Source organism: Brachycentrus maculatus, unplaced genomic scaffold (genome assembly GCF_059751285.1).
Source record: "Brachycentrus maculatus isolate JH-2025_06_01 unplaced genomic scaffold, ASM5975128v1 h1tg000958l, whole genome shotgun sequence".
Taxonomy (NCBI): Eukaryota; Metazoa; Arthropoda; class Insecta; order Trichoptera; family Brachycentridae; genus Brachycentrus; species Brachycentrus maculatus.
In genome coordinates, this window is record NW_028281679.1 from 43,451 (window position 1) to 57,103 (window position 13,653).

At 35.5% G+C, this 13,653-nt stretch overlaps 2 protein-coding genes across 2 annotated transcripts in view; both read left to right on the forward strand.

The window, feature by feature from the left end:
- Positions 1–12,289, forward strand: part of LOC148299767 (cell adhesion molecule Dscam2-like) — a gene marked incomplete at its 5' end in the record, with an annotated part of 51,397 nt that extends 39,108 nt beyond the window's left edge. The window contains 4 exons of the mRNA XM_088275705.1: positions 400–551; positions 7,008–7,127; positions 9,126–9,206; positions 10,026–12,289. Coding sequence (XP_088131831.1) covers positions 400–551; positions 7,008–7,127; positions 9,126–9,206; positions 10,026–10,054 — 382 coding nt within the window. The remainder of the gene's footprint in view (positions 1–399; positions 552–7,007; positions 7,128–9,125; positions 9,207–10,025) is intronic.
- LOC148299768 (uncharacterized) lies at positions 2,653–6,506 on the forward strand. The gene has a single exon (XM_088275704.1). The coding sequence runs from the start codon at positions 2,699–2,701 to the stop codon at positions 5,747–5,749; it is 3,051 nt and encodes a 1,016-aa protein (XP_088131830.1). The 5' UTR covers positions 2,653–2,698; the 3' UTR covers positions 5,750–6,506.
- Positions 12,290–13,653: the final 1,364 nt, after the last annotated feature.

Here is a 13,653-nt window from a genome sequence, read left to right on the forward strand (position 1 = left end):
AGTAGTAGTAATAGGCAACATTTTGATTATTTTTTTTTGTTTTTTGTTTTTATTTTGAATATTGAAAGCATTAACTTTGTAGATCATATTGATATATTATTTTGAGAAATAAAAAGACTTTGTTTTTTTATCCACTCACATTTTTACTAACCAACTGGTTTCGGCAACAACCTCTTCAGGGTTTAATTTATGACATAAATTAAACCCTGAAGAGGGCAACAGGTTTTTGCCGAAACTAGTTGGTTAATTAAAATGTGAGTGTATCAAAAAACAAAGTCTTTTTATTTCTCAAAATAATATATTTTGATTGTTGTCCAAATTGTGTGGCTCGGGCCATTCGTGCACCTTGAATTGGGTCGTGGTGCTGAATGTCCGGCGGCGTGTTTGGTCCTGTTGCAGGCACAGGGTGCTCTGCGGGGCGGTGTCGGGCAAGCAGTACGCGCACCAGGAGGCGCGCGCGCTGCCGCGCTCCGACAGCGCGCCGCCCTCGGCCTGCCCGCGCCTCTACAGCTCCCCCATCTGCACCAGGAAGCCCAGCAAGGCCAGCACCGGTAACTATCAATGGATCAACTGTCAATGAATCGACTATGAATGGATCAACTATCAATGGATCGTTGATAGTTGTATCAATGGATCAACTATCAATGGATCAACTATCAATGGATCAACTGTCAATGGATCAACTGTCAATGGATCAACTGTCGATTTTTTTTTTTTTTTTAAGGTCAAGGGATCTTGCATCCCTTATCGCTCACTCCTTTCAAGAACGTTATAAATCAAAAATCATCAATTCTCAGTTGTGCATGTTTTTGGAATGTCCAGAAAATGTACTATATCCCAGGAAAAGCGGCATATTTTTAACTTAATATTTACCCGCTACAGGGCAGAAAGTGTTGTTTTTGCATTTTGAAGGAAAGGTATTGTTTAATTATTTTTTTAAATATACTAAATATTTTTCAAATGGAGAAAAAACCTTCAGATTTTACCTAAAAAGATCTGATGCACAGTTAAAAGTTCAAAAGGCGGTTTGATATTTATTTTTAAAACATTGTATTATATTTTTAAACTTTAAAAACGTTTGGTTTGGCCGGTACTTATCGGTAGTACGTTTTGAATTTCGAACGACGCCCGACTGCCCGAATACAAGACAAAAGAAAAACAAAAGTAAAAAAAATAGTTGCAATTTGACTCTTCACGCGGGCGCTCTATATTGAATTTGTTGTGAATACCTCGCTGTATTTTGTGACCCCATCACCACCATCAAGAGAGAATCGCCCTGATCCCAGCGCTGGATCAAGACCATCTATAAGAATAAAAGGTTAGTTCTTTATTCATACGTGCTATTTGATATTTATCGAACTCGCCGTCCCTTGGTACTTGAAGGTTCGAGCATAAATCATCGAACTAACTCGGAAGAGTATCACGACTCCAAATCGATCTAAATATTTCTACCTTGTAGAATCGTCGTCTTATTGTTAATACCATAAGACTGGTCCTTCGAATTATTTTTTTTTGAGTTTCATTTCGCACTGTGGCGAAACCATTTTTGGTCCTATCGAGCCGGATTTACATATTTACGATTACTAGCGTACCTATTTACGATTGCGAGCGTTTCGGATTTGGTGTCAATACTAAATTCGATATTTAAATTCCTTGTGAATTTGTTTCCCTTTGATAATATTGCTACTGCAATAAGCATTACGTAAACATGAATGATAAAATACAACTTAAATTGGCGATAGCAAAAAAAGATTATATTTTGGCGGAAATCGAAGAGCTGCATAAACAAGCTCAACATGTTTATCAAAGTCAAAAAGAAACGCGAATTACACAAGAATTTAGAGTACAGGCATCGGAAATTGACAATGATTTTTCCGAATTTAAAAACTTATGTGATAATGAAAACGTGTTGCAAATGAAGTTAAATCCAGATTTTCAACCGAATTTTGAGAGCTTGACAGTTTTCAAAAGGAAGTTTTATTTTGTTAAAGACACACTTATAAGGATGACAAAATATTCTGAACTCGAGTCGTCAAATACTTCGCAACCAATTCACGGTGTAACAAATTTAGTTTTAAAATCGCAGGATGATCCTAGTTATAATTTAAGTATTCAACCACTAGTATTAAATAAGATAACCGATAACCTTCCAGTTTCCGAGATTAATACCTCATCTCTCAACTATTTAAAAGACTTGTCCTTAGCCGACAGAGACTTCCACATTTCAAGACCAGTAGACATATTACCGGGTGCTGAAGTCTTTACTGAAATTCTGCGAGATAAAAGAATAAGTGGACCGCCAGGAAACCCAGACGCTATAGAGACCGCATTTGGGTTTATAATTGAAGGTTCGGCCAATTCTTTGATAAGTTACGATAAGGACGATACTCGTCCTCCTATTAATAATTTTTTGACTACTTCTAAGGAATCAATTGAGTCACTAGTATCCAGATTTTGGACATTAGAAGAAGCACCTTCGAGTGAAAAACCAAGTTTTTCATCTGGGGAAAAACAGTGTGAAGAATTTTATAAATCAAACATACATCGGGATAGCACTGGGCGCTACGTCACAGCACTACCCTTTAATAGAGATCCATCTTGTTTAGGAGATTCACTTACAACTGCGACACTTCGCTATCAGAAATTAGAACGCAAAATTAATCAAAATGACACTCTGCGTCGTGACTATGATAAGGTCATGGAAGAATATCTCGAAAATAAATTTATTTCTCCCATACCACTTAGTAATTCTAACGAGCCATTTTATGTCATACCTCATCACGGAGTTCAACGAGCGGACAAACTCACTACAAAACTTAGAGTTGTCCTAAATGCCAGTCAGGTGACTACGTCGGGTCTTTCTCTGAATGATTGTTTACATCCAGGTCCTAATTTACAAGCAGAATTACCCGCCGTTATTCTAAAATTCAGATTATTTCCAATTGCACTCAGCGCGGATATCAAGCAAATGTTTCTAAATTTAATTGTACGTCCTGAAGATCGTCGTTTTCTCAATATCCTGTATAAATTTAAAACTGATGACGTAATAAAGATGTACCAGTTTAATCGCGTGTGCTTCGGTTTGAGATGTAGTCCTTACTTAGCTATGCGTACCGTAAAGCAGCTAGCTAAAGATGAACATGATAAATATCCATACGCTGCCAAAATCGCGTCCGAAGATTTTTATATGGACGATTTAGGCACGTCCACTCGCACAACGGAAGAAGGTGTTAAGTTGGCGCTAAGTCTAATTGAACTTTTCAAATTAGGAGGTTTTGAATTAGTTAAATTTGTAAGCAACTCGGCGGAAGTAATGAATGCTATTCCGGAAAGTTTAAGTTTAAGTTTAACTAGTAAAGTTAAATTTGACAATGAAGAGGATAACCTTAAGATTCTCGGATTAGATTGGTGTCCTAAGGAAGATGTTTTAACAGTTTCTGTAAAATGTAGCCCAATACCTAAATGTACCAAACGCACAATGTTGTCAACGGTGGCAAAGTTGTGGGACATCAATGGCTATTGTTCTCCAGTAATCTTATATGCGAAATTATTAATCAAAGCTTTATGGATTCGTAAGTTAGGGTGGGATGAATTGCCACCTGAGGAAATAAAAACTACCTGGCAAAAGTTCTTAAAAGAATTGCCTCTGCTAAAAGGATTTAAATTACCTCGATTTTTAGGCTTTGAATCGGAATTATGTACTTTAAACATATTAGGGTTTGCAGACGCCAGCGAACGCGCGTACGGCGCCTGTGTTTATACGTGCATAGAAGTTCCAAATAATCCCAATAAAATAAGTCTTATTCTAGCCAAGAGTCGTGTAGCTCCACTCAAAATTGTGTCTTTAGCTCGATTAGAACTTTGCGCAGTCTTATTATTAGCAAAGCTTATTAAATTCGTCATCGATACAATTTCCTCAAGGTGTACAGTAAAAAATATATATGCCTTTAGTGACTCGACAGTCGCTCTACACTGGACTCACTCATCACCACATCGTTTTGACACATTCGTCGCAAATAGGATCACCAAGATTCAAGAACTTCTTGATCCCAAATATTTTTACCATATCAATGGTAAGCAAAATCCAAGCGACTGTATATCTCGCGGGTTGACACCCGCGCAATTAATTGACCACCCTCTGTGGTTAAACGGTCCACCGTGGGCTAGGGAAGATTGCTCTACGTGGCCTATAAATAAATTTTCCTTTGAAGAATCCGAAGATAAAAAATTGGAATACAAACGTTCTAAAGTTTTTCTAACAACGAATACATTCGTTAATAATTGTTTGGAGTTTTACGAATTGTCTAAAAGAGTCTCGTGTTGGGACAGGCTTCTTCGTATAATTGTATATTGTTTACGTTTTTTAAAACGGTTACCTCGTTCGGTGACAGTTACAGTCTCAGATTTGATAGAAGCTGAGAAGGTGGTTATTAGAGCGGTCCAAAGCATGCATTTTTCAGACGAAATAAGCCAATTAAAGGGGTCTCAGGTCATATCAAAACAGTTGAAACGTCTGAGTCCCTTTATAGACGAAGAAGGTATTTTACGCATTGAAGGAAGATTATCCAAAGCAGATCTTCCTTTTGAAACCAAACACCCAGCGCTTCTTCCAAAACGAGACCATGTGGTCAATTTAATAATAGATCGGTACCACAAATTTCACTTACATACGGGATCGGGACTCCTTATGTCTATCCTGCGCCAAAGATTTTGGATTCTTTCTGCCAGAAGCGTCATTAGAGGGCGAGTAAATAAATGCAATGCCTGCTTCCGCATGTCTCCGTCACATCCAACTCCGAAAATGGCTGATCTTCCATCATATCGGATACAGGAGGCAAAAGCTTTTGTCCACACAGGTGTTGATTACGCGGGTCCTCTAAACATTACTCTCACTAGAAAGCGCGGACAACGTTCTCAAAAGGCTTATCTGTGTCTTTTTATTTGCTTAACAACTAAGGCTGTACATATTGAACTTGCTTCGGACTTATCCTCCGATACTTTCTTAGCCGCGTTCAAACGTTTTTTGTCGCGAAGAGGACCTGTATCATGTTTGTACTCAGATAATGGTACAAATTTTATTGGAGCTAAGGCACAGTTAGAAGATATTTATAAGTTAACCGTATCGCAGGAATACCACAATATTATAAGCAAAGAAATGCTTAAGCGTCGTATAGAATGGAAATTAATTCCACCTCATAGTCCACATTTTGGTGGAATCTGGGAGTCAAATATTAAGAGTTTCAAATCACACTTATATAGAGTAATAGGAAGTCAATTACTGACTTATGAAGAACTCCTTACGGTATTAGTACAGATAGAGGCTCTCCTTAATTCGAGACCCCTTTGTGTGTTATCGGGCGAACCTCATCCGGAAGTCCTTACTCCCGCCCACTTTCTCATGTCTACACCTTTGCAATCTCTTCCGGCCTTGGAAACAAACAGTTATAGTCTAGGTTTTCGTAAACGGTTATTAGACAGTTTAGTCCAAGAATATTGGAAAAAGTGGAGGTTGGAATACTTGCATACATTGCAAGTGCGCCAAAAGTGGTGTACACCCGATCACCCGGTAACTGTGGGTACTTTAGTTCTAATTATACAAGACGACATCCCTCCTTTACGTTGGCCTCTAGGAAGAATAGAAGAATTATACCCTGGCACCGATGGTATTGCCAGAGTGGCTTTGGTCAGAACCCAAACCACCAGCTTCAAAAGGCCAGTTGTTAAACTGTGTCCAATTCCAAATCAATAGTAGTTTGTTTATCTATTGTTTTTGCATTTTTTTTATCTCAGTTTTTCTTTTGTTTGTTTGTTTTTGCATTAAGTTTCCAATTGTATTGAATTGGACGTTTCCGAACAAGTGAAAGTGTTGAGAGAATTACCTCAAACCTCTTATGGTTCAAATTGAAATGAATTATTTAATTATCCCTTTATTTAAGTATTTTTCCATATTATTTCTCTCTCTTCAACATTCGTGTTTGATCGTTTTGGAGTTCGTGGTTCTTTCGGTTTGCGTCGACGGTTTCGGAAGCTCTAGGAACTTCCAAGGCGGGGGGCATGGTTTGGCCGGTACTTATCGGTAGTACGTTTTGAATTTCGAACGACGCCCGACTGCCCGAATACAAGACAAAAGAAAAACAAAAGTAAAAAAAATAGTTGCAATTTGACTCTTCACGCGGGCGCTCTATATTGAATTTGTTGTGAATACCTCGCTGTATTTTGTGACCCCATCACCACCATCAAGAGAGAATCGCCCTGATCCCAGCGCTGGATCAAGACCATCTATAAGAATAAAAGGTTAGTTCTTTATTCATACGTGCTATTTGATATTTATCGAACTCGCCGTCCCTTGGTACTTGAAGGTTCGAGCATAAATCATCGAACTAACTCGGAAGAGTATCACGACTCCAAATCGATCTAAATATTTCTACCTTGTAGAATCGTCGTCTTATTGTTAATACCATAAGACTGGTCCTTCGAATTATTTTTTTTTGAGTTTCATTTCGCACTGTGGCGAAACCAACGTTCTTATGAAAAATCTAGTTTTTTGATTTATGACATTCTTGAAAGGAGTGCGCGATATGTCACACTTCGACCATATTTGGTCTATTGTGACCTCCCTACATATTTGCTCACTCTCAAGACCTACGTGAGTCATGTAGCTCACAACCTGTCTTGGTGGTAAGAGTTCACCTTCTCGGAGTCCAGTAGTGGTTCACGAAGGATGTGACTTTGTTTACGAGCAAGTGCGTCACAGTTATAGAGAATGTGGATTGGTGTTTCGTTATCCTCCATACAAAATCTGTATACTGGGGAGTCACGTAGTCCAATTTTTGTCATGTGTTTCCTCAGTCTGCAGTGTCCTGTCAAGTTCCTGGTTAGAATCCTTATTTGTTTCTTGTTACAATATAAATTAAAATAGAGTTCCAAAACGCCAAATGTATAAATACTTTAAACCGTGTTTGTTCTTCTGGGCTCTCGGTTTTTGATTCTGTATTGTGATATTTCAGAAATGTTTGAGATCAGCCCGTACGCGCAGTTCACGATGGGCTTCCAGACGTTTGGGCACGCTGAGAACCAGGACAGACCGGGGTATATCAAAACCAAGCCTGGGATATACAGCACTGGAGGTAAAGAAATTAAAGATATCTCAACATAGATGAACATGTTTTTTATAAAGATGGTATAAAAGCTGGCTTAACACGTTGACTGCCACAGCGATTTTTAGAATTGTGGTCTAAAAAGCCAATTTCACAAACAATTTTAATAAAAAAATTATAATCATATTTTCTGTCCATTCACTAACTGGATCCACGCGGCTCGCATAACCGTATGTGTTTTCGCAAAACATGCCCCATACGCAGCTGACATAAGCGTATGTATTTTTACTTTGCTGCAAGTTTCGAACCTCAGTTCAACTTGGACGGATTTTTTCATGGTGTGGAACTTCGGATAAAATAATACGTCAATCCTTGGCCTTATGACATCTGTTGAAATATCTGACTAATAATTTGTAACATCACAAGGATAAATAAAAGAACAGATCCCTAATTTTTCTTGAGGTCGATAATTAGTCCGCGCCATAATCATGCCCTATGTCTGTCTCACTCTCGATGCTACGCATCACCAGTGGGTAAGAGTGACACACGATGCGTGCTTTGATTTATTTATGTTAATATCTTATTTGTTTTTATTACGATATATTTCAAGAACAATGTGACACAAGTGTATTATAGAGTACCTGAAAGGCACGTTGAATCCCACTGAACGTTTTTGTTTAGGAAAATAAATAGTTTCTTAACTAAATACATGATAAAAGTAATCATTTAAAATACGGCGACATACCGCCGCGCACGGGCGTCTCTCAGGAACAAAGTTAACACGGTCAAAAGGTTAGTAAATTTTCTATTCATGTAAGCCAGTACTGATTTTTTGTTCTCCTCCCATGCGCCATCTATCCATATTAGCACTGATATACTAGGAATTTTATCCTAGCTGCAGGAATATGGCAAGTAAACACAGTAGGAGATAACTCCTAGCCGGCGTCCTAGCAAAGAACGCAATCTACGAGTTATCTCATAGTTGGCAGTCAACGTATTAAGTGATCACTTTGTTTAAAGTGTAACATTTATTTGTGTTTTATAACAATTGTATGTACACAGTACACTTCCAATTTTCATGGTTGGATGATGAAAAAATCCCGTATAATCGATTTCCCAGTTAATTCTAAATCATGGGAAAAAATGTAAAGAAGAGATGTTTAAAACTGCTCTATATGCAGTTATTTATACCTACTTGCTTAGTAAGACACACGTGTTGACAATGTGACAAGGCTAGAGATTAAAAAATTAAATTTTTTGCATGAAATTAATTTTTTTTTGAATGTATAATACTGTAAGTATTGAATCCTATAAATATTTCTTTTATAAGTTTATAATAATAAATAATAATAAAACCCTTATCCGTACCCCAATGGTGCATAGGGCACTGCTTCATATAAATGCAGTGTTATCTTGATCGTTTTACACATTAAGGAAAGGTGATCAGCCCTCCGCTTCAGGTACCAGTCCAGGGTAATATTGAATAAATATAACAGTGAAAAAATCACTTATATTTATTTACTCCCCCTTGGGAATCGAACCCGGGACCTCCAGAACGGTAGCCGAGCGTGCTGACCATTACACTACGGAGGTGGACAGTATATAATAAATATATATTTTTTTGTATTTAAAAGATCAGCATCAATGAATCTGTACTCAAATAAAGATGATTTGCAGTTGAAAACACCAAGGAATACACTCATTTATGATGTTTAAATAGAAAGTATAATTTGATTTTGAACAAAGTGATTCGTATTATAAATTTGAAAATTTAAGTTTATCTGTATAACATTATTTTATGTGGAGTGAATGTGTGAATTAAATGCAATTTTCCATGTTTGTCACAAGAAAATTATAAAGTAATGTTTTGAAATAGATCTATTTTATATCTCACCTTTTTAGAGTGAAATGCACCGCCGACAATTTAATTTACTGGCCTCTTCGGACAGCAATATAAGATTTTGTGTAATTTTTATTGTGTTGGTTATTTTAATTTAACATATGTTTTAAAATATCACAAATTTCCAGATACAAGTTTCCAGGCGTGTTCGGAATCCGACGACAGTGATAGTTTATCCAAATCGGCCACCATTGCTAAAGGACCCAGTAGTAAGTTTATTGTATTTTTAATTTTTTTTTAAATTTTATCATTAATTTGTGAGCTTTGAGTGTTTATCTATCGTAACAGTCTTACTATGCTTGTCCACAAAAGTTCTCTTATTTCGGATTACATTGCACCGTCTCTCAGCACTAAATTGTAGACAAGTTAATCTTTACTTTTTAAAGTACACCTCCTATCCCTTGGCATTCTGGAAAGTCAAAAATAACAATATCACAATTATCAAAAATCTATTCTGTCAATAAGTGTTGTCACTTCTTAAAAAAAAGGAAATTTACTGAGCCAAGTTCATCTTTTAACCGTTATCCGCACCCAATGGTGGATAGGGCATTGCAATGTATTGATGCAGTGTTATTTTGTAACTCTCATATTTATTTAATAGCCCTGATATTAAATAAATATTAGAGTTACAATTACATCTTTTTCATTTTTGCATCTCAACATAGATGAAGAGGAATATGTAAGTCAGGGTATTTACAAGTTACATTGGCTGGTTAAGTGATCACTTTATACACGTGTAACATTCACCATTCTTTCCATGATTCACAACACACTTCTCAAATTTTTGAAACTCAAATATCATATGATTCGCACGTCGCTTCATGTGCAAGTTCATGGCAGTATCTATAGTTGAATTGAGTAAGCTTTTTATTTAGCAGACACCCTTTTATTTTTTTTAGATGTATATAAGGTCCTAACTGAATTATTCTACATACTGGGAAATGCCTAAAAACTAAATTTTCATTCAAAATGTTGTTAAAATTTTATTAGATGGTTACAATATATGTATGTGTGTTTTTTTTCTTCAGAAATGTGCCGAGTCCAGTATCACAGATAGCAAGAGGGGTATTTCTCGGACAGGACTGGACCGAGGAAGGATTTCAAGCATTAATTGCGGCAAATATTACGAAAGCACAAATTGATCACCTAACACGGCGATCCATTTTTCATATAGACTGGGAAGGCCGGAGATACGATGCGTTGTGTGGGTAGTAACCAATATGAAAAGACTGTATCTTATTAGGAAATTATTATATACGACATGTATTTACATCGTTATTAGGTAATATTAATTTGATATGAATGTCGACAGAATGAAATATTTCTGTTTGCTCAATTTTTTTTTTTTAAAAACATTACTTTTGATATTTTCTAATATCAATTCTTTTCAAACCCTCATCCGCACCTGATGGTGCATAAGGCACTGCATCATATAAACTCAGTGTTATCTTGATGGTTGTTAACACATGAAGGAAAGGATATCAGCACTCCGCTTCAGGTACCAGTCCAGGATAATGTTGAATAAATGTTAGAGTGAAAAAATCACTTATATTTATTTGACCTCCCCCTGGGAATCGAACCCAGGACCTCCTGGGCAATAGCCAAGCATGCTGACCATTACTCTACGGAGACAGATAAAATGAATTTTTAGTTTACCTTGTTTAATTAAAGTATGGGGTTTACTTGATTAAAACACAAACAATTGTACCATAAATACAATTTTATTGTATTTCAAGTGAAAGTTCCATAGATTTTGACTAAATGGAACTGTTTTATGAGATTTTAATTTTCTATAGACATTTCTTGGTGGAACTGCATTACATATAATAAAACAAAAACTTTTTAGCTTATTTTTCATTATTTTCTTTGACCAGCGACCAGTTGTTTTTGTCCTTACTGATGATGTTGGTAATAACAAAACCCGGTCACTGGTCAAATAAAACAGTAGAAAAAGCTAATTACCTGTTTTTTTTTATCAAAAGAAATGTTTTGAGTAAGAAAAAATCATTTTAAATATTTAATTTCTCTCTCTTAACATTGTCTGCCCCCAATAGTGCATAGGGCACTGCATCATATAAAAGCAGTGTTATCTTGATCGTTAAATATATGAAGAAAAGATTGTAATTATGTATATTTACAGAGTTCAAGTTGCCCCTTTTAAAAGTAGAGTCAATTCAAAGAATTAAAGTTTTCTTCTTCTAATTCTTACCCGCACCCAATGGTGCATAGGGCACTGCATCTTATAAAAGCAGTGTTATATTGATTGTTAAACAAATATAGGAAAGGTGATCAACCCTGCGGTCAAGGTCCAAGATAATACTCAATAAATATAACGGTGAAAAAACACTAAAATTTATTTTGACTCCCTGGGGATCGAACCCGGGACCTCAAGCACGGCAGCCAAAGGTGCCGACCACTACACTACAGAGGCGGATATTGCTAATGCCAAAATTATAATTTCATATATCGTAGTCATACAGGAGAAAGTGACCAAGTACATTTGTTTACAAAAACGTGATTATGAACCATTTGATATCTCACTAGCTTAATATTGCCCTGAAAAATTTCCCAGAGGATTTTAAACTTGGAAGTATAATACATCGACTTGTTAAAAATGACTAACAGCATTGATGTTTATTTTGTTCACAAGCAAAAGTGACTTAAATGGCCCTCCTGAACATTTTACAATTGTATAAAGCAATATCACTACTCCGCCTCCGTAGTGTGATGGTCAGCACGCTCGGCTACCGTTCTGGAGGTCCCGGGTTCGATTCCCAAGGGGGGTAAAATAAATATAGGTGATTTTTTCACGGTCATATTTATTCAATATTACCCTGGACTGGTACCTGAAGCGGAGGGCTGATCACCTTTCCTTCATGTGTAAACGATCAAGATAACATTGCGTTTATATGACGCAGTGCCCTATGCACCATTGGGGTGCGGATAAGGGTTTAAAAAAATAAAATAAAGCAATATCGCTACATGGACACTTCCAATTGGAACAATTTATTCAACTTTACTTTTGTATATGATACAATATCTTATCGCTCATTTTTGTATTTGGTTTGTATGATTTATGATATTAAACTTTATGTAAAAATGTGTACATATATATTTATTAGGATATTATAAAAATGTGTTCAATAATCCAAAATCATAGGGTATCTTCATAAATCAGAAGTACCGTTTAAAATATATTGAATATTATATATTATTTTTTGACATTTCATCAAAGATGAAGAAGAATATGGAAGTCTGGGCATTTACGGGGTAGACGACCGTCATAGGCTGGTTGAAGTGATCACTTTACACACGTGTAACATTCACCAATTATACGCATTATTGACAACCACACTACTCAAATTCTTGGAAGTTCTATATATATATATATATATATATATATATATATATATATATATATATATATATATATATATATATATATATATATATATATGAACAAATTAGAAACCTTGTTCTTGAATCACTAGAACTTCACTAGAGACATCTATCACTTAAACCAGCCTATGACGGTCGTCCGCCTTGTAAATGCCCAGACTTCCATATTCTTCTTCATCTTTGATGAAATGTCAAAAAATAATATGAAAATAACTCCTGTAATTGGAGATAATCCAGATTTTGTGAACAAGTATTTGGACACACTCAAAATGTTGTTGAATATTTTAAGTGAATTTTCATGATTCTAATGATTTTAGTAAAAAATTATGTTTTTATTTATAAATTTCTGTTTTAACCACTTAATGCTCGGGTTTTTATCCAAAAAAATGGAACTAAAAATATCAGATTATTTTATTTTAAATGGTTTACATAATTTTATTATTTTCCAGTTCAATAAAAACAAAACAGAAGCAAACAAAAATGTTAAAAATTTTAACCTTTTATACAAAAATAGAAGTCTTACTTTAAAAATACAAAAATAAATAGATAACGGGTCGGGTTGTGGTCCCGTGGTTAGTGTCGCGGACTCTTAAGTCAGAGTTTTTCAGCTCAAACCCACTCTACCACAATTTGACACCTATTTCTAATAATGAGTCGCTTGAGCTCACAGAAATAGTGTGAAATTGAAATATTTGTGTAAATAATAAAAAAATACAAATGTTTCTCTTAAAAAAAAAATTACAATGCAATTCTTTTAATTTTCTTCCTTTATTTGGGACTTACCGGGTTTTATTTTGATCACAATGCATTCTGTTTAGTTGTATCTACTAAATGTGTTTATTTCCTAGTCATAATGCTGTAAGCAGACTAAAACTGGTATACAATGTGATTTTATATACATAGTAAATAAGTTTTTAGATAAAGTTTTTATTTATATATTTTTTTATGATTAAGGCCCATTCCAAATATTTGTCACTATAAGGCGTCAGCATACGTGGTATTACAGTCCGTATGAATGCTATCAAATTTAACACATTAGTTACGGCAATGTTTTGATAAAACTGTATCTTGAGGCGGGCGACATTAGACAGCTGTCTGGAAATATAAAATATGTCAGTGAACTTCATATTTTGAACTTGAGGTTGAACTCGAAAACAATACAAAAACGGTTAAATGGTCTCTAACGTCTCAAAATAAAATCATGTTAGTCCACAAATCACAAAAGTAAAAAAAAATGTTAAAAACACAAATAAAATA

Coding starts and splice junctions, on each gene's coding strand:
- LOC148299768 (XM_088275704.1), top strand. CDS start 2,699: ATGGAAGAATATCTCGAAAATAAATTTATTTCTCCCATACCACTTAGT.